This window comes from Melozone crissalis, unplaced genomic scaffold (assembly GCF_028551555.1).
Source record: "Melozone crissalis strain CALT ecotype California unplaced genomic scaffold, PUWL_Pcris_2 ptg000006l_1, whole genome shotgun sequence".
NCBI classification, from domain to species: Eukaryota; Metazoa; Chordata; class Aves; order Passeriformes; family Passerellidae; genus Melozone; species Melozone crissalis.
The window spans coordinates 56,355,057-56,382,503 of NW_026535784.1; the positions used below are offsets into that span (position 1 = coordinate 56,355,057).

A 27,447-nucleotide genomic window follows, 5' to 3' on the forward strand; every position below is an offset into this window, starting at 1 on the left:
ATCTGTATAACCTCTCAATTCTGAAATGGAGTTTGACATCATCACTTCAAGAGTAGTAAAATGAAGGTAAATTTAAGTAAACATCACATATCCTCTGCATTAATGGACTCTGAGCTCCTGATAATCCAAACAGCTTCCTGAGCGTAACGCAGAAGCAGAGCAGGACAATGTTAAGGAAACCACTTGTAGTCATTAGAGTATGATGAAGAGGTTACAAAATCAGTGAATTCATCTCACTTCTCAAAGATACCAGAGCAGGACAAGATTGTTACCAGCACAAGCATTAAAATTATCAGCAAATCAGTCCCCCTCAGCACATCCCTGTAGGAGCATCTAAGCCCATCAGCACTGCTAGAATTAAACCTGCCCTGTGTGACCCTGTCTTAACAGGGAGGCTTGGGCTTAGATGCTCTCCAGAGGTCCCTTGCAACCCAGGCGCGCGAAGACTGGAAAACTTTCTCCGCTCTGACTTTGGGAGCTCATGCCTTCCCACCGCCTCCACGACGCGGCTCAGCCCGGCCCCGCCCGGCCCGCGGCGGCTCCTCCCCGGATCCGAAGCCCGGCTTAAAGCGGCGCCGCGGGGGCGGCCCCGACGGGGTCCCGCTGCAGCAGCGCCCGACCATGGCCCGCGACCGCGGCCCGCCCGTGCTGCGGCCGCCCCGCGCCGCCGCGCTGCCCGCCGAGCCCCGCGGCTGGGGCTGGCTGGGCGCGGGGCTCTGGCCGGCGCTGCTCGTGGGGCTGCTGGCCGCCATCATCGCCTGGTTCTGGTACGGCGACAGCGACGGGCGAGCCGAGGCGGGCGGCGAGGAGGCGGCGGCCGGCAGAGAGGGGCCCCGGCGGGCGAGCGCGGTGACTGCAGGTAGCGGGATGGGGAGGCGTTGCCGCGGGTGTCCCGGGCTGCCCCAGCCTGCGAGGACTTGGGTTTGCCGGCGCTCAGCTTAACCCGTTCTCCCTCAATGTCTCTTGCAGAGGATGCTGCGGCGGGCAGGGAGCCGGGGTGGCGGGAGGTGGCGGCTGCTGCCCCGTCCGGCTCTTGGAATCCAGGAGAGGATCTGGCGGCTGTTTCAAGGGAAGAGCTTAACCACGTCCCGAGCGGTGCAGTTTTGGGCGAACCCGTGGAGCTGGAGGAGCTGATCCCGAAGCGCGGTGCCACGGACCCGGGGGAGCATCCAGCTGATAAGGCCAGCAGTCAGGCAGGCGAACTGGAAGCCCAGGTGGGACAGGCAAGTGACGGATGGTGCGTGATGAACTTGGCAGGGGCCTCTGACAATGAATCTAAGGACAGAAGTGAGGAGCAGCCGTGTCAGCCAGCTGAGAGGAGGGACTTGGACCATGAAGAGTGGGAAGTTGTTTCTGAGCACCTGGTCGAAGGGAAGGATGGCAGCATGGAAGACTCAGACAGTAAGGAATGGGAAGCAGGAGACTGCTGTGATGGGGATTCAAAAGCAAAGCGAGTTGCAGCCGTGCCCCCCATGTTCCAGAACATCCACGTGGCTTTCCGAGTGCACTACATCACCCACTCTGACACACAGCTCATCGGTGTCACGGGGGACCACGAGTGTCTGGGCCAGTGGCACAGCTACGTCCCCCTCAAGTGTGACAAGGATGGCTTCTGGTCCGAATCCATCAGTCTGCCCGCGGACACCAGAGTAGAGTGGAAATTTATCTTGGTGGAGAATGGCAAGGTCAGACGCTGGGAAGAATGCGGTAACAGGACCTTAGTGACTGAACACGAAGATCAAATTGTTCATCAGTGGTGGGGATACCATTAATGGGAAGGTGGAAGCTGCTGGTTTAATGGCAGGCCTGCCTAGGTGAACCACCGAGCCCCTAAACCTTAGGGGGGCTCCTCTTCTTCTTTAGGAGACCCTCTTGAGTGCAGAGCTCTGGAAATCCCGTATTGAACCACGTAAGCAGCAGATCTCTTTAGGAAATCTTTTGGCAACCTGAAGAATCAACTTTGAGTGCACACTGAAGAGACACAAGGTAGGCTAAGAAGGCATGAGCAGCATTCCAAGCACCTGCTTGTCCAGGTGGATCTGGACCCTGGACTCAAGTATTGCTTTGAGTGGGGCTATGGGAAGCATCTTGGTACCCACTGCTTGGGCTTGGGAAGCGTACTGGGAGGTGTGGCTACCAACAGTGTAACAGGAACTTAAGTGTTTTAATTTATGTAATGTATTAAGGAAACAATAAACATTTTCAGATTGACAGTTCATTATCAGTTGACCAGTGACCTCACTCATTTTGGTAACTTTGATCCAAGTGAGCCACTTGACCTGAAATCTTAGTGCTAAGCAAGTGCTGAGAAGTGGCCCTCCCTCTTGGAGTAACAAAAGGTTGAACCCCAAAATAGTTAATTCTCTACCCCCTACTGTCCAGCAATCATCTCGGCTCAAATGAAAGGCTTGGCAGGCAGCTCCACTCCTGCTGCGGGGAGAGCAAAGGTCACAAAGGACTGTCACAGCTTAATGAATTACTTTGTCAGAGTTCGAGCAGGCTTTTAAAAAAAACCTGGAATGCTGTGATGGCCAGGGATTAGGGTTCTGGCTGGAACAGAGAGGGGTGGCATACTGATTAACAATACCACAGCATTGTAAGCAAATACTTGGCTTGAACTTGTAAATATTTTTTTAAGCCTAAGCTTTTCACCTTGAATTTATTTTAAGCTGTGGCCTTCTAGTAAGCCAGATGATGCTTCCAGCATCAGCTAGGTGGTATCTTTATATGATAGAAGCAGAAACTTGCCCTGCTTCCCTGCCTTTTGTATTTTTAGGCACAAATACATGCTGCCACTTGAGCAAGCTCCTCTCTCCATAATGCTGAACCAAGCATTACAAGACCAAGCCTGCAAACAGCCTTTGCCTTGAGTGAGCTTGGTCTCGGAGAGCAGAGTTTTGTAGATCTGCAAGTATACAAATTACAGCTTGGAAGAGGTACTTCAAAAAGCACATCACTAAATGCCTCTGCTAATTCCTTTCTGCTCTGTGCAGTGGAGCAGCCTGGATGTGTGAAATAGAATGGCTTTGGTGAAAGACTGGAAGATGAACTTCAGAGCTGACCTGCATCTAGTGGGTTAATGGGCATCCAGTTGGTGGGACAGTGCTGGGAAGAACAAGTGTTGGCAATGTTCTTACTGGGACTTCGATACCAGCTGGTCAGTGAGGGAGGGTTGAGCTGCCTGCTTCTGCAGACCTGGCCACAAAATAGCTCAAGGAAAACCTGGGAGGGTATTGAGGGGAGGGTGAGGAGGGAGAGAGACTGCCAATTCCAACCCGCAATTTGGAATTTTCATTTTTTATCCAGCAGAACAACTTCAGCTGCATTCTTAGCACTTGGCTTTTCTCACAAGAAACTGAAGTGGATACTATAGGTAATATTCAGCAGCAATAGAAGGTGATCTTCAGAAATCCCTGAAGCTGCCGCCTGAGCATATTTATACACACGCCTGAGGCTTGTCTGAGGAGATTAACTGTGCTGTTAGATTAAGTTATTCACCAGAAAGCTACTTAACCTATGCTAGAATAGATTCTCTAATGCAATGGTGAACATGTCAAACAGACCAACCCCAAGAACTCTTTTAAATTGAGAACAACTTAATTTTTTAATTAAGCACCCTGCACTTTGATCCCACAGACAACACAGTCCTCATGATTGTATCACCTTGCTGAATGATCAGCTAGGGTTTCTACCAAGACCTGCACTGGGCTTTTGCTAAAAAAACCTCCAAGTTATTATGATAGTCCCAGCAGGACCTGTGGTACATAAATTAAATGGTTTGGGTAGGGTGAAAGAAAGAAATCTGGATTTCAGTTTTTCTGGAGGAACCTATTAGTATTTTCTCCAAGTTCACAGGTGTGTTTTCTCATTATTGAACAATATTTGCTCAAAGGTGAAGGCAGATTTAAACAAAGTTGCCTTGCTGCATAAAAAAGATGCTGCTGGAATGGCTGATAGCTGTCTAATACAATGTCCTGGCTGTGAGACCAGTGCAGCTATATGTGACAAACAACTTATTGTTGTTTGGATCTAACAGCCAGTGGCTCAGCAGATGTCCAAGCAAACAATAAACTGCCTCACTCATAGCTTGGCAAAGCCTGTAACCACAGAGCTATCGTTAAAGTTCACCTGCTCATACCCCTGACAACCAACTTCTGTCAAATTAGACAGAATTTGATTGCTTTAATGTGAAACACAAACTGTTCCTTTTTGTCAAGTAGTTTGTTGCACAAATGCTGAATGCTGCAGCTGGATGGTGAGCTGTGCAAGCAGCCTGAGGGGACTAGGCATAAGCCATTTTAAAGTCCCCTGCTAAAACCTTCACTGCAGCTATTTTGCTTTGCAAAACCCACACCCATCTCACATTGTCTCTGGGAGTTGAACTCACCCTTTGGAGCCTCTGCACCTATGAGCCCTGCTGTTAAATTTTCTCTCCCAGGGGTTGGTTGCCATCTGTGGTGTCCCTGCTGTGGGCAAGCTTGGCCCAACAGTCCTGCTGTGCCATCCACCTGCAGGACATGGAATAACAAGTGCTGTGGGGCTGCATGCATTCAGCTGCTCTCAGGCTCATGGGTCTATGAGGCCTGTTCCTTGCCTGCTGCTGGTGGCAGGGGGGAAGCCCAGACCTGTCCCCAACTCTCTGGATGCCAGCTAAGTGATGTTAAGCTGCTGTTTTGTACTGGCAGATGTCCCTCCCTTCTCTCTGACCCCTTCATCTGCCCCCTGCCCTTGGCACACAACTGCAGCTTCTGAAACTCTTTTTTAGCTTGGCTCCTTGAACACAACTGAGAGTACACTTAGCAGTGACCTTTCCTAGGTCACTATTCTCTACATCTGACTCTCCCCTTGAGAAAATTTTGGAAGATTTGTCCAATATTTGTGGCAAGTCCAAACTGTGATTCATGTGCCATCAAACCAATCCTTTCATTTTCAATGCAACTGATTTCTAGGAAAGGGGAGATGTGTTTACTAATCTTTTGTCCGAGCTTGCAACACTGGCGCAAAAAGTATCTGAAACAGTGCAAAAAAATTATTAGCAAAACTAAAAAAATTTCTCCAATTAAAATACTGTTGGCAGAAACTGAGGATAGCTGAAGCACAACACGGTAATTTCTTCTCCCCACACAAGATGCAAACTAAAGTTGGGTGAGTCCATTCTCCTTGAATGAATCACTGTACAGTGTGGAATTGAAGCTTCAACTGGAAGAATTTAGCTTAGACACAGGGAGAAATTCTTCCCGTTGAGGGTGCTGAGCCCTGGCACAGGATGCCCACAGAAGCTGTGGCTGCCGCATCCCTGGAAGTGTCCAAGGCTGGTTTGGATGGGGCTTGGAGCAACCTGGGATAGTGTAAGGGGCCCCAGCCCATGGCAAGGGGTTGGAAGGAGATTAAATTACCCTTAAAGTTACTTTCTGCTCTGTACTTCCTGCTAATTTAAAATAAGAGCTATAAACAAGAATTTAAAATTGTAAGGGCTTTTTATTCTTTTATTATTAATATTTAAAACCAACTGAAACACAATGGATCTACATGAAAGCAATCACTAATGCATACAGTTGGACAGCTTTCTCTCCTTTTCCTTGCATTTCTTTGTCTTCACCTCCTGAGTTCTGACCATTGGAGACATGGCTGAAAATAGCAGAAGAACAGATTAGCTGAACACCACCTTATGTTCCAAAGGCTGAGGTCTCAGGTGCAGCCAGCTGAAGCTTCACAGAGTCCTCCCATAACAAGTTATGCTGTACCTATAAAGCCCTTACAAATGCAGCCTCAGTTTGCAATTCTTTATGTGACTACATACAAACCACTGAGGATATTAATGGATGGCAAAGAACAAAAATGAGAACACTTAGCTCTGACTTATTTATATAAATAGCTTGATTAGTTTTACCGACATCAGGTCACTTGTATGTCCCTGACACAAATGCACTGTGTGATGAGGGGAAATAATTTCCCAAAACTGTGCAATGAGACTTAAAGGAGAAAAGGGGAAGAGACTGGAGCATGCAATAAGAAAAAGCCCAGAGAAAATAAACCCCATCTCATCTGGCATGCCAGGAGCTCATGCAACTAAGTTTTGGAAATCTTGCAGTTTGCATGAAAGCATCATCAGCTTGTCAAAAATTCCCTGTAATTGGCCATGACAGCACACGAGGACACCCCTGAGCAGCTGCCATGTTTGACATGTTAAGGATCCTGAAGCTTATTAGAGGTAAGGGGCATTGTGGAGTTAATCTAATTACTCCACCAGGAGCAGGATAATGCACAAGTTAAACTAGTGTGTGCTAGTAAAAGCACAGGTAGTGCTTCAGCAGGTACCAACAACAGTTTCTGGAGAATGGCTGTTTTTTTAATAAAACAGGAATATTTTTGGTAAAGACTGGCATCTTGGTTTTTCATCTGAGATGATTCCACCAGGTTTTGCAGGCTCTCCATCTTGTTCTGTAGCTTCTTTGATGTGGGCTCACTAGTTCCATGGGCTGAGAAACTAGAGAAAAAATATTATCATCAGTAATAATAAAAAAGCCCATTATAAATTATCTAAACATTCCCTTTAAACTGATGTTCTTATGAAATAAAATCTATACCAACATTTTCAGTAAACCCCAGAACTTGACTAAATGTGTTACAGGAACCACAACAACTATTACAAACATTTTTTACTGCAAGTATTGATGTCAAGCATCCTTACAGCATTTTAATTTGAATAAAGCAACTGAACAGGCTTTAAAATTAGTGGTGCATGAAATTTATATTCTGACTGTGTAATAGATTAATTAGCTGCTATGCTTTACTCAAAATTCATTTATCACAGAATTAACCTTCTGCCTGAACAGAACTGGGAGGGGGTGAAGGCACCCTGATCAGGATGTGGGATTGGATATACCTATTCCTGTGGCTGCTCCCTGGGGAGAGCCAAGCTTCCCTGGGACTGGGCTGGGCTCAGATGAGGCAGCAGGGCCAGCTGCAATCTCATCAGGTGGGGTGGTTAAGAGCAAGTACCCAAATAAAGAACTCAAGAGCCTAAAATTTGGGCTCCAAAAATGTGACAATGCTATGGATTACACAAGTAATTGGAAGTTATCAATTTTGGGCGTGCTTATGTCAGCCTCTGAGGAGCTGCTTTCTAACAAGATACAGATTTTGGTAGGAAGTGCAACACCGCCTTTGTAATAGCACCTGGTAAGAGGTATTTGAGTAAATTCCTAGGAAAAAATACTGCATTGGGACTACATATTCTTCATGATATTCTGTAATGCTCCAGTTTGACATCAGTGCTGCCAGGAAAACTTACCAAGGGATGTCAGGAGCAGGGAAACACTCTGGGACTCAGGATCTGCAGGATGTGAGCAGGAAGGACACCTTAAAGCAAAATAAGGGCAAAACCTGCATTCTGGAAGGGTTATGCTGAAGTGTGGTCATGCTAGCCAGCACCCACAGTGAGAATGTGAAGCTCTCATATGGAGTCTCCAGGTCCTAGCCATGGAAATGAAAAGCAAACAATATGTTTCAGAGCTCTTGCTTAGAGGGATGAAAGTGACATGAAAGCTTTGTTTTATAATTTCCAGGAAGCTCTTAGCATTATGACTAAAACAATACAATCAAGCTCAGCATTGGGGCTGTATTAAAAAAGCCTTAGAAATTGAGCCTCAAAGGAGTACTGTGAGAGGCAGGTTACTCAGCTAAGTCAAAGCACTTCTCACTGTCCTAAAATGTGCTTTTCCACTGTGCTTGCAGCAGCAGCCTCTCCAGCTGCAGTTCTGATTTAATCCTAATCAAAAATCATGAATTGCATTTTTTTAAAATGAAGTATGCATACGGTCTGGATTAGAAACATCAGACTGTGTGCTGTATTGATTTTTCAACTTCATCTACTTCATTTTTTTTTACCAAACACATGTCATTATCATGTGTTTGGTAAAAACAAAAAATTCCGGCATTTGGATATTTACATATGGCAGGAAAAGAAGAAAGGAGCTCTGAACAAAAATAAAAGGAAGCACTAAAGGCAAATGGTGTCATCACCTTCTATTTCCCTTCCACCTAAAGCATCTGAGTAACCTGGCAAACAACAGAAGCTTTGGAAGCTTCCAGATTATCTCAAGTTTATGTGTAAACCTGACCTTGCAAAAACACATCCCACACTGCTCCTGAAGCATGTCAAGAGCCAGATCCCAGTTTCAGAGGGCACTGTAAGTACACAGCACACAACAGAAATAAACCTATTATTCTTACCCTGCATTCCTCATGGTTGTTAAAAGGGATTTTCTCCCACCATGGCTGTTGAGATCCACAGAGGGAAGTTCACTGTCTGAGCTTGTTAATTCTTGAAGAAATCCTCTTCAGATCCTACAATGGTTCTTCCTTCAAAATGTCCAGCTTGGTAGGCTTCTGACATGAAATAACTCAGTTAAAAAGTATTTGCAAAGGCACTCTGTTGTCAGTTCTTGCCTCAACTAATCCAAATGCATGTATTTTCTCCCCCTTGACTCTTGTTTTGTCCTTTTTAACCTGTGACCCCAGATACTGCTGGGCTGAAGGGAGACACAGGAGCTCCTGGGGGTGTTTGCCAGGCATACTCATTCCATGTTTGCCATGCGAACTCTGCAGCAGCTGAGCTGTCTGCAGATACAAACCCCTTCATTGCCACAGCCATCGTGGACATCAAGTGCAAAATTATTCTCATTTTACTGCTCAGGACTTGAGGCAAAGGCCTGGTTCAAAGAACCCTTTGTTTCAGTGAAAACTGGATTTTTCACTGCTGAGAACTGGATTTTTCAGCATTTCACGTGTTCAAAGCACTACTCCCACTGACCTTTGTTCCACTGGGAGATGGAAAAACTTGGAACTTTGGAAAAACTTTGCTACCCTATTTTTATTTTAAAATAAAGGTAATTTTTAATGTGAATACACTGGTTTCAGCAGGGCTTATATGGGCAACAAATCCTCAGCTTCATAATGGGTTAAAGTGACTTTGAGTCAGACCAAATCCTCCTTTTCCACACTCCAGCTAGGAAACCAGACTAGCACCCAGCAGAGTCTGTCTCAAGTGTTGCAGCTGCTTCATTTTCTATAATAACTAATGATGCAGGAACCAGAAGATTAAAGTAGACTTTGATTCAAGTGTTCCTGCAACCTGTTGGGTCCTCACTGTAGTATTAAATTAAAACTAAGTCCTTTTTTCTTCTTTATCTTCAGAAGTATAAATTGATTAACTCTGAGAAGAGAGAATGGGAGTGTCTGGTGCTGCAGGGATTTCACAGAAAGAACTATCCTTTGTTCCTTGATGGAAATATTTGCCATCACATCAGGAAGCAAACCAGAAAATCTTCCTGAAACTTGCCTGCACTAACTTGTGGCCTCCTATAGATTTTGAGGCTGAAATTAATGAAAATACCTGGGAGAAACATCGAGTCACCTCAGGAGATTTACACAAAAACTATGAAGAAAATAGCTAAAGAATTTTTTTAATGAGAGGTTAAATTTGATGTTTTCTGTAATAAAAAATCAGTGTATTTTATTTCAATCCAAAGGTAGACGTACAAAATGAAAAGGAAGAAAAACGGTGTGGATAAAACTGATCAAAATCATAAAAGCCAGGTTGGAGGAAGATTCAAATATCAAGCAGATGATTAAATGTTTCAACATCTAAGCACAAATCTATTTTCACTGTCAAATGTGATAAACAGCAAAAAAAAAAAGTGAAAACCGAACCACTTACCTTCAGACTTAATAGTTCATGAATGTTATTTGTGGTAGAGGTAAGATAAACTTAGCACAGTCTATAGGATTTTATAGTTGTCACATTGTTTTTTGCACCAAAAAAAAATCTGAAAGGACCCAGCACATGTGAAGCTACAGGAATTATTTCACCTTGGGCGTTAGGAATTTGCTCTCAGATGCTCTGAGCAGATGCTCTTCCCCGAAGAAATTCCATGTTATTTTTGCTGTTTGGGATATGCTGGTGTCCATGCTGAGGCAGGCACTCACCTGGGGGGCAGAGCTGGGCAGGTGCAGGGCATGTGGCCAGACAGCAGAGAGCAGGTGGGACTGAGGCACAGAGTGCTGCAGCTTCCCTGAGGCAGAAGCTGAGGAGTAGCCTGGGCCCTGCAGCTCCTGGGGAAAAACAATAAAAGTTCCCCACCTTGGTCATTCATCCTCTGAAGCACTTTTTGTATTGCTTATGTAGAACTGTATTTTGAATATAGCACTCTGTTCCTCTTTCAAAGCCAGCAGCTGGGGTGGGTCACTAAAATGAACGATAACTTCTTGTGATAAAACTGCTGCTCTCAAGGTACCCTTCATTTAGAGCAGTAGCCTCACTGCAGCCTGAAGAGTCCATGGTTAGAAATAAGGCAAAAGTAAAAAATATCCTCTATCCATCTGAGGAGTATAGACAGGGATTGGACTCCATCTAATATTTTGTTGTCATTACTGGAAATAGCACTCCAAAAACCTGGAATTATGGACATGTGCAACACTGAGGAATTCCACACAGAAAAGGGTTTCAGAACACAGACTTTTGAGAGCTGTTTGCATAGAAGAGGTTAAACCTAAAGCCAGGCCCCAAAGCAAATGAACCTGAGGCTGGGCCCACACTTCCCAGGAAGGCACTTGCTCTCACATCCAAGGTGTGCTGCAGCCTGCATGGCTTCCTGCTCCTGGCATTGCACGATGCACTGGCACTCTGCAAACTGCAGGGATGCCTGCAACAGAACACACAAAGGGCATGAATGTGCTGTGCTAACCTTCTAGGGATTGCACTCTTTGCTGTCCTCTCTCTTACAAAAACAAGGTGCACACAGGGATGCTGTATTCACCTCCTTCTATCAGCACAGAAATACTGCAGGATGCCTTTTTTGACAGGCTCACAAAAGCAACTGCTTATACAAACCTGGCAGCCATAACATGCACACCAAAATGTCCCAGAAGGGGACAATATCCTTCCACGCTGGCAAATTTGCAACAAAACCAAGTTGCACTATAATTTGGCCATAGATAGTTAATGGGATTCAGTACTGGTGTTACATACCACTCTTGAAAAAAGGGTCAGGTTGCTATTCTATGATTTACTAGATCTGCTTTTTTCATCTCCTGACTCACCCAGTTTTAAATATTTTTGCTCATAGTGAGATGGGCCATTAAGATTGTGTTCCCCCCCCTTCAGTGCCAGAATCCCACATAGCTCCCTGGAACAATCTGACCATCCTGGGCTGGCAGGAACCGCATGCTGTACCAGCAGCCATATTTGGATTCAGCCAGCAGGCTGCTCTTTTATTTTTAACATGAGCCCAAATTAGCAGCTGTGGGAGCTGAGCTGAGGCTCCCTACCTGCAGGGCCAGCTAGCTGCTTCTGGCCAGCCCAGAGTTCCTGCAGGAGATCATCTTTTTCCAGTTTTGCATCATTCAGTGCCTGGAGCCTCTTGGTGCATGTGCTAACCAGTTGAACCTTTTCCAGCTCCAGTTTGCTCAGCTTGGCCTCCATTTCACATATTCTGGCTTCTTTCTTATCCTTGACACTCTGCTTACATAAAAAACAAGAGTGTGTAATATACGTAATTATATAAAATAACCACAAAGATGTATGGACACCACTACTTAAAATCCCAGTTTAGGGCAAGAAAGAAAACCAGAGTGAAACAGACCAACTACTTGTTGATAGCTGATGGCTTTAAAGAATAATTAATCTTACCACGTGTAGCTTGTGAACATGATTGCTATTCTCTTGTAGCAGCTCCCCCATGTGCACTCAAATCCCTTCTCACCAAGAAGAATTAAATGCTGTCTGGAGTGTTTTTTCTTCTCAAGATGCTGACCTGCATGGGGCTTCCACGTCCCGTATTTCTTGTCTGAGAAATAACACGGGTCCTCAGTTTGGAATTCTGAGTGCTGCCTGTCTGAGCTTCTGCTGTCTCAGAATGAGCTAGGTAGAACTGCTTCTCAAGGTCTTGGACCTAGAAAAGGGCAAATATTCATGATGAGTTATCTTAAAGCATTCTATTTAAACAGTAAATTCCATTTCTTCCAGTTTTCTTCCAGGTCCTCCTTGAAAGAAGCACAAATGTTATCTATTGGCGCAGCAGAGTTATTCCCTGGGTGTACTCCTAATTGTCTTGCCTTATTTTAGTGATCAAGCTTAGTTTCATTTCAGAGTTAGCTGAGGTTCTGGAAAGTAAGTTGGCTTCCACCCTGATCCAGAGCTCTTCAGAAGACCCTTATCTACAACATAAATGCTGATTGGAATGGTAAAATTACACTTTGGGGAAAAATAGTCCTTTTTTCACCAAGGACTATTCCTTTACTATGGCTTCATTCAGAAATCTCCAGGCAAACAAGTTTTGTACCAAGTAGTGTTCACTTTCTCTGAAAGGAGGCAACTTCTGCCAGTTTATGAGATGATGGACCAGTCTACAAGGCTATTAAATAAAGATACTCCTCTGTGCCAAGTTTAAGTTAATGAAATTTTTCCTATTGTCCAGACAGTTTTTCTGAAACAATCCCTCATCAAGAGGCTTCCCTCGTGTCTCTGGAACATTTCAAATCTGGCACCAGTGCTAACAGGCAAATCCATACATACCTTGTTTTCACAGATCCTCTTCACTTCTCCCAACTGGGAACAGAGCTGACAAACTGTGGATTCCAGGTGACAGATGTCATGTGGATGCATCAAATTCAGGGTCCTTTCTTGTTCTCTATGAGAAGTTTGAGGTGGAAAAATTAGAAGCTGTAAGAACCATCAAAGGAGAAGCAGCCTCAGCCTCCTCATTCCGAGCCTAACACATGGATGTTTTCTCTCTCCTCTATATTGTGTAGTTTTGTGGGGTTTCTGTTTTTCAGTTTGCTCTTCATTTCACAGTCTGTGCAATCAGTGCTTCACTTAAACAAAAGAAGCAAAAGAATAGGGCAGAGAGTGGAGTGTAGTAGCAGATTAAGCTTTTTCTCAAACTACTGTTACTTTTAACATTTCCTACACAACAATCAAACCCCAGATTTAACAACCTGTCTCCAGCAGGCTTTGGCTGCTATTTGCAAGCTGCAGGCAACTGACAGCTTTACGAGGTGGTGCTGCCGCCTCGTGGTCATTTCTGCGCTGCTCAATTCTCCTCCCGAAAGAAAACACTGGCTATTATTTCCTCTTGGCAAAAAGTATCTTCTTTCACTTGTCACAAACACAGTAATTTCGATGTTCTGTTATTAAATATCAAGCTATGGATTTTTTAAATTTGAAGGGGTTACTGTGTAACTCAAGTGGACGGCGGGGCAAAAATTAGGACATCACAAACAAGAAAGGACAAAACTCTAAGTGAAACCAGCAAGAAAAACTGATTTAACCACCAAAAGTACTGTCAGTCTTTTCTTTTAATGGTGGAACTGATGTCCCAACAAAGTCCATGTGTCCACCTAAGCAACACTTCAAAAAATAATTTTCTTCCAAAATAGAATTTTTGTGGCAGTAACTAAACCAGGAGACGATCAGCATGGAAGGAAAGAGCAGCCAAAAGTCATGAGCAAATAAACATCTTTTATTGGAACGATCATTGAACTCCTCAAAAACATTGCTTGCTATTTCCTAGTCACCCCACCCCAAGGAAATTCTCCATGGAACATGTGAAAAATGTCTGGTTATGCTTCAAGAATAAAAAACCAGAGAATGGGTACCTCACTTGATGCTGCTGCATGACTTCACTCAAAAAGAGGCTGCTCAAAATAGTGCTGGTGAAGCTGACCAAAGACTCAGCAGTGACAAGGACTCACCTAAATTTAAGAAGCTGCCCCAAATTTCATCTCACTTCATGCAGCCCCTTCTGCACATCTCCACCTTTCTGAAAGAAACTGTAGAATAAGAGGAAAGTTTGGTTATCTAAAACCCTGATTACAAAAGGAAGGAAACCTGAGCCAATTCACACTGTCTTATTTTACTGGAATTGATCAGGCAATGGATTATTTACTCCATTCCTGAGGGTGTGGTGTCAGTTTGACTCATCAGTCTGAGTCAATCAGTAAATCAAATCATGGTTTGCCATCAATTTTCAAACTAATTTACATCCCTTCTGTGGGAGAAACTTTCAAATCTTAGATATACAAGTGTGTATGAAAACCACTAAATTTGAGCACTATCTTCTGGGGAAAAAAAAAAAAAAACACATAGCAGGAATAGGAATTTTCTAATAGCTAACAAATCCTGTGTACTACCTTAATTCCTGGATATTTTTGTTCATTGGAACAGCACCTGCGAAGAAAAGATGTGCATTTACTTTTTAATCTATTAACAGGCAACTTTATGTAACAAAATTAATTCTGCCCACCTAACTTTAAAACTGCAGGAGGACTTTAAGGTATTTATGGGGAGGTAAGTTTCTCTCCTTTTCCAAATTCTCTGGTTTATTTTCTTAGGACAGATCCAGATGCAGGCAGAAGAGAAAAAGAAGAGAAAAAAGAGAAAACAAAGAGGAAAGAGACAGAAAGAAAGGGAGTACGAAAAGAGACAGAAAGAAAGGGAGTATGAAAGGAGAGGAACGTGCTAGTGACAATTTTAAATCAGTGCATTTTTAAATCAGATGGTATTGACAGGTTTCTTGTTCTGTTTATTTGGATTTTCCTGAGTTACTCATCCTCTGGAGCACTGGTGACTACATCGCAGGCCAAGAGGCCCAGCAGCACCTGCCGTATCTGGCTAACTTAACACCTTCAACAAACCTGACACAGCCGCCCCGAAGGTGCTTCACTGAGGAGAAAGTTGGAGCCCTTGGTTCCGGAGTCCAACCCTGAAGGGCCAGAAAGGCGAACAGAGGAGAAAAGCCCCTCAGCCCCACCATGGCAGGCACGGCAGCTCCGAGGCGCCGCCAGGAGCTACCTGCCCTCAGGCAGGCCGGGCCCCGTCGTTTTCCCGCCTTCTGCTTCCCGCCTCTGGCCATGAGGGGCGCCTGGGCAGCTCCGTCCCCTCAGCGTGCCAGGACACCGCGCTCCAGGGGCTCCCCGCGCTGCTGCCGACCCAGCCCGCCCCGGGGAGAGCCACCAAGTTCCTCCCCTCGGGAGCCAACCCAAGCTGCTGGCTCCTTCTGGGAGACCCACTGGCTCCATCAGGGATCGCGGCGCCGAGCCCCTCAGGCCCAACATGGCCACTGTCCCCTCACGGCGTGGGCACCATTTTGTGGTTGTGGGTCCCAGGTGGTTTCGCCATGCTGGTTCTTGAGGCTTGAAAAAAAAAATCCCCTCACAGGGGTAGGGAAGGGCTTAGATTATTTCCCATATGATATTTGGCCAGTAAGGTGGGATATTTTGGAGGGGTGACCGTGAGCTGATTGAAAGCAGAAGTAGTGTGAGGGGACTTAGACTTTCTCCCGCCAAAGAGAAGATAAAGGGTCAGAAACAAAAGATTGAAAGGCATCTTGCCCTAAATCCAGTTCAGTAATACAAACTAGAATATTTTGGATTTCACACAAATCTCAGCAGAGAGGACAAGTTCCCGTGTTCCCTGGTATTTTCAAGGTGAGGGAGAGGGTGTAGATTCAACAAGTAATCACTTCAGCAAAGGAAATTACATTGTCTGACTGTGCCATTTTGGATCTCAATTTCAGGAATGAACACACTGGTGTCCACAGGTTGTCACTTATTTCAGATTATTCAAAAGACGACCTTGATACAAATTTCCAGGGACAGGTGCATGAACTCAGCCCAAAACAAAATCCTCAGCTGGAGAGATGAAGACCAAGAAAACTCAAAAGACAGAGAGGTATGATAATTTGTTTAAATATCTCACTAAGATTTAAAACACAAACTATTCCTCAAGGGTACCACACAATTTTCATTCACAAAATAAAAAACCATCCACCTGGTGCTGAAAGACATAAAAAAGGAGAAAAGTGGTTTTATATTAACTACTACAAAAGTAAGAATTATCCAGCTGAAAACAGACCTCAGCTCTCCATTCTCCTTGCTGTACTACAATCCCAAGTAGAAAACAGCTCAAGGAAAGGACTTCTATCGCACCATGCAGAAGAGGCAGCAACAAAAAGATTTTTCTTACCTATAGGAATAAGAGATAAATGAGTGTTTAAGTAAATACTGTGCCCTACAATATCCTGAAGCTCTATGATATCCTGAAATGATATTTTAATCCTCCAACAGTCCCAGGTGTTAATAAAGCACAAACACTCACCTGGGAGGGAACAAGCACCTACCTCTGGCAGGCAGTTTATGGACTTTGTCTCTCTGGGATTTGGGATGGGACACTGAGGTTTTGCTCCTCACTGTGGGGCTGGGAAAGAAGGGAGGCACTCATCACCCCGCCTTCGCTCCTGGCTTTTCTGTGCTGCGGGCTGCCAATCTAACTTCCCGAGCCCTGCTGGGAGCCACCTGCTCCTTACTCCACCCTTCTGCTCCCTCGGCAGCCTTGGGAACAAACTCCTCCCTCAGCAGCCAATCGTGTGCATGATGGAGAGCCAATAAACTCTGTACCCAGGGCTTGATTTCTCCCCCAAGTGTCATTCAAAGCCTGGCTTTAGTGAGAAACTTGATATCTTTTCCCCATCGGGATCCTGGCAAGGTGCTTTTTTGCAGAATGCCACTTGTCTTGACTGCAGGTGCATTTTTTTTAATCCCTTCTTTCCCGGGAGTCCAGGTCTGGAGCACCCAGCAGCCCCTGTCATTCTTATAACAGAATAACTCTCTTAGGATCAAATTCCTGTGTAACTTTCCTCCTATTTGGGAGTGCCTCTGAAAAGGTATCAAGATGCAAGTATCAACTGCTTGTGTTTAAAATAATCCCTTCCTCCCTGAGGGGGTAGACCTTCAGAGGAGGGGATTGGGGATTTATGCCAGCAGAGACTACTCACATAGCTGGTTACAAGAGTCGAACACCATCGGGCTGGTGGCTTCAGCATACCGGCTGTAAAAGGAGCATGACTCTTACTGGCCTACCACTCAAACTCGCAGTGGCTGTGGTAAGGATTAAAGTTCAGTGAGAGCTATTTGTGCTGCTACCTATGGCTCTTCCAACCCTTCTGTGGAAACAACTGTGGAAACAACTGGGCCTACCTTTGGCATAGTGTGGATGGGCGCTTTGGGTGGTCTCAGTGAATTGAAAGGCATTTCCCAATAGGCAGTTCTCTGGGTTAGAGTTGCTGACGTCTCAGAAGAGGGAAGCATATGTGTTTGTAAAGAGGAATGTCTGTTAGGAACTTCCCTCTTCAAAGCAGCGTGTTCCATTCCAAACAGACAACAAAGAAACAAAAGATGAGTGTGACTCTGCATTCAAATCCTGCAACGTCCCAAGAAGTGAATTTCTCTCTTCTATAGGACTGACTTGTATGAAGTGGCGTGGTTGTTTCCTTCCATTAGAAGGGAAACTCATCTAGCCAGGCTTCATCACCCCCTGCATCTTTTGGGGTAGTTCTTGGAAGAAAATAGATAGCAATTTTCCACTCCACATGCTTAAGGTTTCATTCTCTTCCTAATGTGCTTCAGGGAGCAAGCTATCAATTCCCTACGGTTTCTATGAAAAGGCATGAAGTGAATAATTATATTCCCATCGATCTAATAAGGAATCAAAGTCTTTTATGCCTGCAAGCATGCCCTTATCTTATGAAAAGTATGGATTGTCAAGGGTGGAAGAAGATCTGCATGAAAAGGGAGAAAACCCAGAAGCATGCAGGGATTTTTTCAGGTATGAAAGGGAAAATGACATTAAATTGTCAACAGAATGAAATTGCAAGAGGGAGGAGGAGGAGACAAATGCTGCCTTTGAGGCAGCTGACACAAGGACCGTCAGCCTCATGAGCAAACAAGAAAACCAAATGAAAGTTCACAGCAATCTCATCCACAACTTAGTGGACAAATGTGCAAACCCTTTTGTTCATTTATTATGTATATAATATATATAGAGATGTTTTTCATTCTGACAGAATTTTCAGGGAGCAAGCTAGTGTATGGCACCTGGAACCAATGGTGTATTGGAAATGGCCAACATGCAAAACACGCTCCATCCTGAACGCTACCACAGAAGAATCCCAGGATCATAGAATGACTGGGGTTGAAAAAGACCTTAAAGGCCATCTAGTTCCAACCCTCTGACTTGGGCAGGGACACCTTTTACTTGCCTAGGTTGCTCAGAGCCCCATCCAGCCTGGCCTTGAACACCAGGTTGGGGTGTCCATAACTTCTCTGGGCAAGCTGTGCCACTGCCTCACTATCTCAGCCTCCTGTTGTGAGTAGGTTTGCCCCCGAGCAGGCTGCACGGGCCAGATAGCTCAGTTCTCTTACGGGGACAGACTGCCTGAAAACCAAGCTGCTCTGAGTCGCTGGCTGCCTTTAGTAATCATAAGGGATATCAGCTCTTTCTTGATTATCAGCCTTTTTGGGTTCAGCTCTTTTGCTTGCTGGGGCGCTGCAGGCTGACCAGCAGGTCCTGGAGAAAGAGGAGAAGGTCACCTTGGTGTTCCACAGTGATGTCTTTACTGGGGGTCTGTGAAGGGTTCCAGCAATGGCTCCTCTTTCAAGAATGGGATAAAACAGCCCAATATATAGGGTACAGGGGTACCCAGAATTGGCCAATGGAAGGGGCTAAGGGAAAGTGACCTATGGGGTTACAGAGAGATAAGCTGGGGTCTGAAAGGGGGAAGAGAGGGGCTTACTATTTCACCAGTACATGGCATTTTCTATCTTTAAGCCTCTGCCCTCCAGGAGCCCTAGCAGGCCCAGCGCCTGCTACAGCTCACCACCCTCACAGGGAAGAATTTCTTCCCAAGATGTAGTTTCAGCCTGCCCTCTTTCACTTGGAAGCTATTGCCCATTGTCCTGTCTCCGTAGTTCCTAATGAAGAGTCCCTCTCCTGCTTCCCTTCAGATACCGGAAGGTGTTATGAGGTCTCCATGCAACCTTCTCTTCACCAGGCTAAACAGCCCCAATTCCCTCAGTCTGTGGGATGTGCTCTTGTCCTGAATACGGAACTGAACCAGTATTGACTTATGATTTTTTGAATCCTTTGAAGGCATGTTCTTTTTCAGCCTTAAATTAGTCTAAATAGCTTTGATTTGTGGGTATTGCAAGTGAGCAACAGAAATCACTGCCCTAGCTTGCCTTTTGTACAGCTCCTTTCCGTGGGAGACTTGGTACAAACATCACAGTTGGTGAAACAGTGGGCACACCATCGTTCTGAAATAGCTTTGCACTGTAAACATAGAGGAGGACTAAATATTGAAATCCAGATGATAGAAGCTGCCCAATGGACTCTGCTGGTGGAAATCAAATACTAGTCTAGTATTTTGAATGCAAATAATTCCTCCCAATGAGGCCAGACAGGATTGTTAGGCTTTGAATCTGGGCACATGGACAGTAGTGGATGGTTTCCACGTTGAAAACAGTGTAGATACGTGTCCTTTCTTTCATTAGTGGCTCAGAAATTGAAAAGGCAGCTGCAAAATGGTGAAATTTAAAAGGCAGCTACAAAAATCCCTAGAGTCTAAAATGGCTGTTCTTAATCTCACTAGCCTGCATAATGTGGAATATCTGGAGACAGAGGGCCACTCTGGCCACAGGCCAACGAATAAAAACCTCGCCCGTTTTTCCTGGCAAACTAAACTCACCTGCCATGGTTCATAATGGCAGATTGCAGGAGCCACTTGGCACTGTCAAACTAGCCTGACTGGACACTGGTGCCAGCGTGGGTCTGGGAACGATCCTGCGTATTGCGGAATTTCAGCATCCAGCCAACCACTCCACCCAGAGGCCCCTGAACGCAAACATCGGCCATTTTCCTTTGAAAAGAAAATTCATGTCTCCTGGTTCTTGACGGCAGATTGCAGGAGCCACTTGGCAATGTCCAACCAGCCCGAATTGGCACCGGTGCCACCTTGGGTCTGGGAACCATTCTGCGTATTGCAGAATTGCAGGAGCCAGTCGGCCACACCACCAACAGCACCCAAACACAAACCTCAGATCTTTTCCCTGGGAAACTAAACTCACCAGCCTCGGTTCTTGATGGCAGATTGCAGGAGCCACTTGCCACTGTCAAACTAGCCTGACTTGGCACTGGTGCCTCCTTGGGTCTTGGAAACATCATGCATAATGCGGAATTGCAGGGACCACCTGGCCACTCTCAGCCACAGGCCCCCAAAGAGAAACGCTGGCCAATTTTTCCAGGCAAACTAAACGCACCTACACTGGTTCTTGATGGCAGATTGCAGGAGTCACTTTGCACTGTCAAACCACCCCAACTTTGCACTGGTGCCAGCTTGGGTCTGGGAACCATCCTGTGTATTGCTGAATTTCAGCATCAAGCCCACCACTCCAGCAACAGTCCTCCGAACTCAAACATCCGCAATTTTCTTTAGAAAAGAAAACGCACCTTCCCCCTTCTTCGTGGCAGATTCCATGAGCCTCTTGGCACTGTCAAACCAGCCCAACTTGGCACTGGTGCCACCTTGGGTCTGGGAACCATCCTGCGTTATGCAGAATTTCAGGAGCCATCCGACCCTTCAGAGCCACAGGCCCCCAAAGAGAAATGCTGGCCCATTTTTCCTGGCAAACTAAACTCACCAGCCTTGGTTCTTGATGGCAGATTGCAGGAGCCAGTTGTCACTGTCAAACCTGCCTGACAGCACTTCTGCCAGCATGGGTCTGGGAAACATCATGCATAATGCGGAATTGCAGGGACTAGCCGGCCACTCTCAGCCACAGGCCCCCAAAGGGAAATGCTGGCCAATTTTTCCTGGCAAACTAAACACACCTACTCTGGTTCTTGATGGCAGATTGCAGGAGCCACTTAGCACTGCCAAACCAACCCGTCTTGCTACCGGTGCCACCTTGGGTCTAGCAACCATCCTGCATATTGTGGAATGTCAGGGGCCAGACAGCCACTTTGGCCACAGGTTACCAAACAGAAATGCTGGCCCATTTTTCCTCGCAAACTAAACTCGCCAGCCTCGGCTCTTGATGGCAGATTGCAGGAGTCACTTGGCACTGTCAAACCAGCCTGACTTGGCACTGGTGCCACCTTGGGTCTGGGAACGTACCTGCGTATAGCAGTATTTCAGGAGCCAGTCGTCCACTTCAGCCACAGGCGTGCTTTACGGCACCTTTTGCGACAGTCGTGCTTTACAACCGTTTTTAGGACAGTCGCGCTTTACAGCACCTTTTGCGACAGGTTTTTCTTGCCCATCTTGGGGTTTTTCCTGGTTTTCTCTTGCCAGTCTTGGGGGTTTTTTTCTGGGTTTATTCTTGCCCATCTTGGAGTTTTTCCCTGGGTTTTTTATGGGCTCTTTCTTGCCCATCTTGGGGGTTTTTTTTCCTGAGTTTTTTTCTGGATTTTTCTTGCCCATCTTGGGGTTTTTTTCCGGTTTTTTTTTTCCTGTTTTTTTTTTCTTGGTTTTTTCTGTTTTTTTTCTGGTCCATCTTGGTTTTTTTTTTCCCTGGGATTTTTCTTGCCCATCTTGGTTTTTTTTTTCTGGGTTTTCTGCGGGTGTTTTTTGGGTTTTTTCTTGCCCATCTTGGATTTTTCTGTGATTTTTCTGGGTTTTTTGTTGATTTTTTCTTGCCCATCTTGTGGGTTTTTTTGTTGCCCATCTTGGGGTTTTTTTCCTGGGTTTTTCTTGCCCATCTTGGGGTTTTTTTTTTCCCTGAGTTTTTTTCTGGATTTTTCTTGCCCATCTTGGGGTTTTTTAGGTTTTTTTTCTGGGTTTGCTCTTGCCCATCTTGAGGCTTTTTCCTGGGATTGTTCTGGGTTTTTTCTTGATTTTTTTCTTACCCATCTTGAGGTTTTTTTCCTGGATTTTTGTGGGGTTTTTTTGTTGCCCATCTTGGGGTTTTTGACTGGGTTTTTTTGGGTCTTTTCTAGCCTATCTTGGGGTATTTTTCTGGGTTTTTACTCAACCAGGATGAAGAAAAAAAAAAACACAGCCGGGGTGGGGGGGGGGGGGGAGGCAGCTGGGGATTTTTTATTCTAAATTTAACAATGAGTTGCAAAACCTGAAAAGCAAAAGTCATATACACAAGGTTAAATCCAGTCAGCATGCGCTCACACATGCAGACATGAGCAGACACAGACAGACACAGGCACGTGCTCTCACACACACTCACACACTCTTTCCACTTACCCGCTCGCTGCAGCCCTTACCTGAGATGCTGAAGAACGTGCTTTGACACATCTTCTGGCTGCCGCTCCTTGACGTAAATGGCAGATCCTGGGGAAATCAGCAGCCTCGGGGACCTGTGAGACGACAGGAAGGGTCAACGAGTGGCTATCTGACAGCTAGGACTTGTCCCCACTCTGGACTGATAAATTTTCTACCCAAAATCCCATAGAAGACAGATGAACAGTAAAATTTCTATAACTGTTCTACCTAACTGTGACTACGTACCAGGGCAGGGCAGCTCCGATCATAAGTGGTACAATGTAAGTACACACAATATAAGCTGATGCACACAGTGCAAGCATACACAGAGTGTAAATACACATAATATAGGGCGCCGCACTTACATACAGTGTAAGTACACCCAGTATAAGTCAACATAGGTACATACAATGTAAGTACATACAGTACAAGCCAGCATAGGTACATACAATGTGAGTACATACAATATAGGTCAATATAGGTACACACGATATAGGTACATACAATACAAGCCAGGACTGGAGATAACTCTCTGGAAGATGAATTCTTGAGCCCTATACCCTTTGAGAAGATGGAACCTATAGAACTACTGCAGTCATGTGAGGAGGGTGTAAGACACTCCCTCTAGAAGTCCAAGAAAATGGAAAAAAGGCACTACCAAAGCTGGTAGTGAGAAGGAAGATGGATGAGAACATCTTGTCCCTGTGAGACATTCCTGTCTCAAAGAGTAAAAATGTAAAGATGCTGGAATAAGGGATATCCGGAAAGGAATGTGAGTAGAACACGGCCTATATGGCACAGAAGAGTGCCGATAAAGCATCGAAATGTAACAAAGGCCTATGACGTGGAAGACAATGGACACACACTACATAACACAGACACCATAACATAGACACAGATGACATAACACAGAGACAAGTTGCAACTGCTTGGCACTTTCCCCTTAGGGACCTGAGAGTCCTAGCACAAGACGAGCCAGAGGCCGATGAGGCCAAGGGAAAGAAAGCCCTATGACAGCACGTGATGATGAAAGGTAGCTCATTAAAGGAAGTTAGGGCCAAAGCAGTTAGGAGGATGCTCGAGAGGCTCAGCAAGCCTAGAGAAGGAAGCGGACTGCTGGGTGACCACAGCTATAGCTCCAGACCTAAAGGCGAGCTCCTCAGGGAAAAGAGCAGTGACGACGTCGAGTTGAGGAAGGCAGACAACACAAAGTTCACAAGAATGTGAGGATGGGTCGGAACTGCCCTGCCTGGCAAAGGCTCTGGTGAGGCTGAGGAGAAACCCTCTCCCTTTACTTCCAGGGAGCCCGTCCCACTACAGCCCTCTCCGCTAAGCTGACATCAGATTGCCTCCTGTGATAGTAAAGGCTTTTCCCCTTCTCCCAACCACTGGCCCAGACACTTAGCTTTTGGAGTGGATAAAAGCCATTGTTGGTCAGACGTGGACGTTGAGATGTTCTCAATGTGTGTGCTTCGGTGCTGCCGCTTCCAAGCTGTAGCTACAAGCCTCCCACAGGTACCTAAGGCAAAACAGAAAAGGTGACCATTGCCCTCAAAAAGAGTAGTCCCCGGGACTCCTCCGCACCCCTGCCCCAGCTCACCTCAAGTCTTGATTTGACTCCGGAGGCTACCCAGAAGGTACCTGCAAAAAGAAAATGGACACGCTTAGCATGACCTATGAGTCAGCCTGCCTAAACCCTGGCTCACCTGCCCTCCTCCGTTCCTGGGCATGCCTAGGGCAGCGACAGCACCTGCAAAGAAACAAAGCAGAAAAGCATGCTGAGATACTGTGAAAACACAACCTCCCAACCCTGACAAGTATGCCACACCAATACCTTAAGCTTGAACTCACCTGGCATGGGCATGCTGGGCTAGGATAGATGGCAAGCAGACCATCTAAAAGAAAAAGAAGAATAATACATGCTTAGAGCTGCACCAAAAACTGAGACCTCAGCAAAAACAACAGCTTCAGTACCCTACTCAGTGCTCACCTTGCCCACTCAGCCTTGACAGCTGCTCTCTCCCTTGACTTCCTAAAAATAAAGACAAAGAGCAGAGCTGTAACAGCCACCAATTATGCTTCCTCTGCAGAGACAAACAGTGACTGATCTGCACGGGGCAATCCCCTCAAGCAGGATGGGTGGCTCTGCCCTGGATTTTATCCTTCTGCAACTAAAAGAAAGTTAGGATGAAAGTCAAAGGGTTGCAGGATAACTTATGGACTCCAGATATCCTGTGTCCATCTACAAATCCCATCTAGAGTCCAACTACACCCCACATTACAAATTCCAAGCCCCCGACACGCCTCCTATTGCACCAGGCTATGCAGCAGGGCAGAGCAGCTCTGGCACAAATGTGTGCAGACGCCCGTGACACAGGACAGGACATGACGGACAATGGAGACACAACAGGAACAGAAATCTCTTGGCAAGGAAAATGGCTGCAAGGACAGAGAGAATGCAAAAGGAGATGACCGAGGTGAGACCGATGGTGAGCTGATGAGGCTCAGAGAACCCTGGAGGAAGAAGATGCTAACTGAATGATTTATTCAAAGAACAGCAAAGATGGATGCCCAGGAATCCTACTGTCAGAATGCTCTACCTAACACTCTTTCAAGTGCTAATCTGCCATAAGGGATCATTGGGGGCATAGCTGTCCATACAGCTCAGAACAAGACCTGACAAGACATCTGACTGGATGCTTCCAAAGAGAGATGCAATTCTGATGCCTGTCTGAGCTCCTGAATCAAAATTTCCATGGCATGGGTGCCATGGCAAGGAACACTGAGATCGAGGATGCTAAGAATGGTGCCAAGGTTTCTGACAGGCTCCTCAAAGGGCTAAGGTAAAAGACATGAGATACCCAAACAACACATAATGCACAATAGACAAGTGACACGATACACACCGGGACTGCTCTGTCCTGCTGCGCACCTCAGCGCTGTGATCAAAAGTGAGACTTTGCTTTTATGGGGCCTAAGGGGCCACTTCATGGACACCCCCCACCTCCAAAGCAGACTCAAAAACCCCTCCCCGTAATACCCAACCCAGCACCCTGCTTCCATCCCCTCTGTGGGTTGCGGTCCTTTGCTTATCTCTCAGACATCTGGGGATGCTGGTGCCTGTCAGGTGCAAAGAAAGGCCACCTCGTCAGCTGGGAAGGTCCTGCTGGCACCGGGCTGTTGTCTCTCACACAGCTGTATTAAAGAGAACCAAACATCAGTGCCTGATCTCGGCAGCCCAGCGGCCAAAACCCCACAAGTCTACTACTCACCGTGCTCCTAGGAATGCCCAGCTGCTTGGGCCGCACGCTTCGGGCACGCTCAGAGACCGAGGCCATCGTCACAGGGAACGCCTGGGTTAAGAGGAGATGAGGTGATTTCCCATGGCTGAAACCTGATGGGACCCTCGCTCCTCCTCCCTGCTGCCCCGACTCACAACTCCTCAGCCATTGCTGAAGGCTATCCTGGTGACACCTTGAAATAGAAAAGGCAGAGGCTTCATTGCCGAGTCCAGTGATATTTCTGCAGGGCTCAGGAGAGCGGCGAACCCGGGGCATCGGCCGGTTGGTGACGGGGGCTTGGTGTGCTCCAAGTGGACTGCCTAAATTGCAGAAACAGATGCTTAGAGTTGCACTGGAAAGTGAGACTTGAGCAATAACAACTGCTTCTGTACCCTGCTCACCTTGGCCACCTCACCTTGACTGCTGATATCCAGCTTTACTTCCTAAAAAGAAAAGGAACAGTGCTGTAACAGAGGCACACTTTACACTCCCCCTGCAGAGACAAACAGTGACTGACCTGCTCGGGGGAACCTCCTCACCCAGCATGGGTGGATGGATTTTGCCCTGGATTTTGTCCTTCTGCATCTGAAAGAAAGTGAGAACAAAAGTCAGAGGGCTGCAGGATAACGTCACAGCTCCAAAGATCTCATGCCTGTCTAGGAATATCATCTAGAGTCCGGCGACACCCCACAAACTGCGAGTCCCTGCGACTTGTCCTATTGCAGCAGGCTATGTGGCAGGGCAGAGCAGCTCCGGCACAAATGCGTGCAGACACCCATGACACAGAACGGGACAAACAGAGGGACAATAAACACGACACATTATGCTTGTGGTGAGGGCCTCGAGGGGAAAAGGCAGAGATATCTGACCAAAGGGACCCCAAGGACACACCGGGTAACACGGTACCCCGGACAACACGGCGTGGACCAGAACTGTTCTGCGCTGCCCACCTGAAAGCTGCCATCAAAAGTAGAGTCTCTCCCTTTAGCTGTCCTAAGAGGCCCTTGGAGAAGATTGCTTTTCCCTCTGCTAAATTTTAAATCTGTCCCAAGAACTCCCAACCCGCTACTCTCCCATCTCCAGGCCGTGGCCCCCGACTTATCTTTTGGATGATCGGTGATGGGAATCCACATTGCACCTGAAATGAGTCTGCCTTGGAGCCTTGGAGGGCCCCGTGATTGCCTGTGAGCCTCTCGGTCAGCTACAATAAAGAAAACCAAAACCAATGTGTGAGTTCAGAGTTATGTGGGCCAAATCCCAGCAAGGCAGCTACTTGCCCTCTCCTGAGTGTGCCTGGCTCCTTCAGGCTCCAGCTTCATCCTGATTCCAAGGCTGTGGCCTTCATTAGGAGTGGCATCTGGGTTAGAGAAGGGCAAAGTTAAATGGCATTCCTGTGAGTGCAGTGGATGACCTTGTGTGCTGCAAGACATGGGAATGCCTCTGACAGGCTTTTGAGAAGCCTTGTGGGGGATGGGGGGCACCTCAAATAAACACCCTTTCTCACCCTGCTGCCTGCAAACCCCCTCCCAATAACTCCTACCTGGATACCTGCTCACCCTCACTCTCCTAGTCACGATCCTCAACTCATCTGAGGCCTCAGTCTCAAACATCATCTTTGACACTGGGCAGATCCCTCTTGTGACATGATGAATCTGCTGAAAAAAGTGGTGTAATTGACACAACTGGGAACCTCTGGAAGCTGTGCTCCTCCCAAAAACAATAAAACAACAAAACAAGAACAGCACCAGAAATTGCTAAGGAGCTCTACCACCCCTAAGCACAAAACCCAAAATCATGAACTTAAATACTCCCTGTATTCCACACTGTTTTCCCCACAGTCTCTTCCAAGTCTCTGTTGCTTTAGATGCCCAGAAACACCTGCTGAAAACAAGCTGAGATGAGCTGAAAGTGCCCCTTCACTGAAATGAGAGGAGAGCTCTTACCCCAGCACATCCCAGAGAGGGAATGAAGCCCCTCAGCCAAGGCTGGGGTTAATATACCCCTGATGGTGCCCGCCTCTCGTTCCCATGGCACCCAGGAAAAGGGAGGGGGCAAAT

The 27,447-nt window shown here is 46.3% G+C and overlaps 1 protein-coding gene and 2 long non-coding RNA genes across 3 annotated transcripts; 1 reads left to right on the plus strand and 2 right to left on the minus strand.

The window, feature by feature from the left end:
* Window positions 1-621: 621 nt before the first annotated feature.
* STBD1 (starch binding domain 1) lies at window positions 622-2,170 on the plus strand. The gene is made up of 2 exons (XM_054295797.1): window positions 622-859; window positions 970-2,170. The coding sequence occupies exons 1-2, from the start codon at window positions 622-624 to the stop codon at window positions 1,770-1,772; spliced, it is 1,041 nt and encodes a 346-aa protein (XP_054151772.1). The 3' UTR covers window positions 1,773-2,170.
* A 4,222-nt stretch (window positions 2,171-6,392) lies between these two features.
* Window positions 6,393-23,230, minus strand: LOC128950150 (uncharacterized). The gene is made up of 9 exons (XR_008484320.1): window positions 22,112-23,230; window positions 13,756-13,823; window positions 12,578-12,692; window positions 11,817-11,954; window positions 11,332-11,521; window positions 9,991-10,116; window positions 8,236-8,391; window positions 7,295-7,362; window positions 6,393-6,487 (listed from the first exon to the last, which is right to left on the minus strand). It is a non-coding gene; the product is annotated as an uncharacterized LOC128950150 (long non-coding RNA).
* A 329-nt stretch (window positions 23,231-23,559) lies between these two features.
* LOC128946397 (uncharacterized) lies at window positions 23,560-24,006 on the minus strand. Its single transcript, XR_008483959.1, has 3 exons — window positions 23,944-24,006; window positions 23,816-23,859; window positions 23,560-23,628 (listed from the first exon to the last, which is right to left on the minus strand). It is a non-coding gene; the product is annotated as an uncharacterized LOC128946397 (long non-coding RNA).
* Window positions 24,007-27,447: the final 3,441 nt, after the last annotated feature.

Excerpts from the sequence above, each read along its gene's own strand:
- STBD1 (XM_054295797.1), top strand. The coding sequence starts at position 622 with ATGGCCCGCGACCGCGGCCCGCCCGTGCTGCGGCCGCCCCGCGCCGCC. Across the intron at positions 860-969 it reads GGCGAGCGCGGTGACTGCAG|AGGATGCTGCGGCGGGCAGG; the intron begins GTAGCGGGATGG and ends TGTCTCTTGCAG.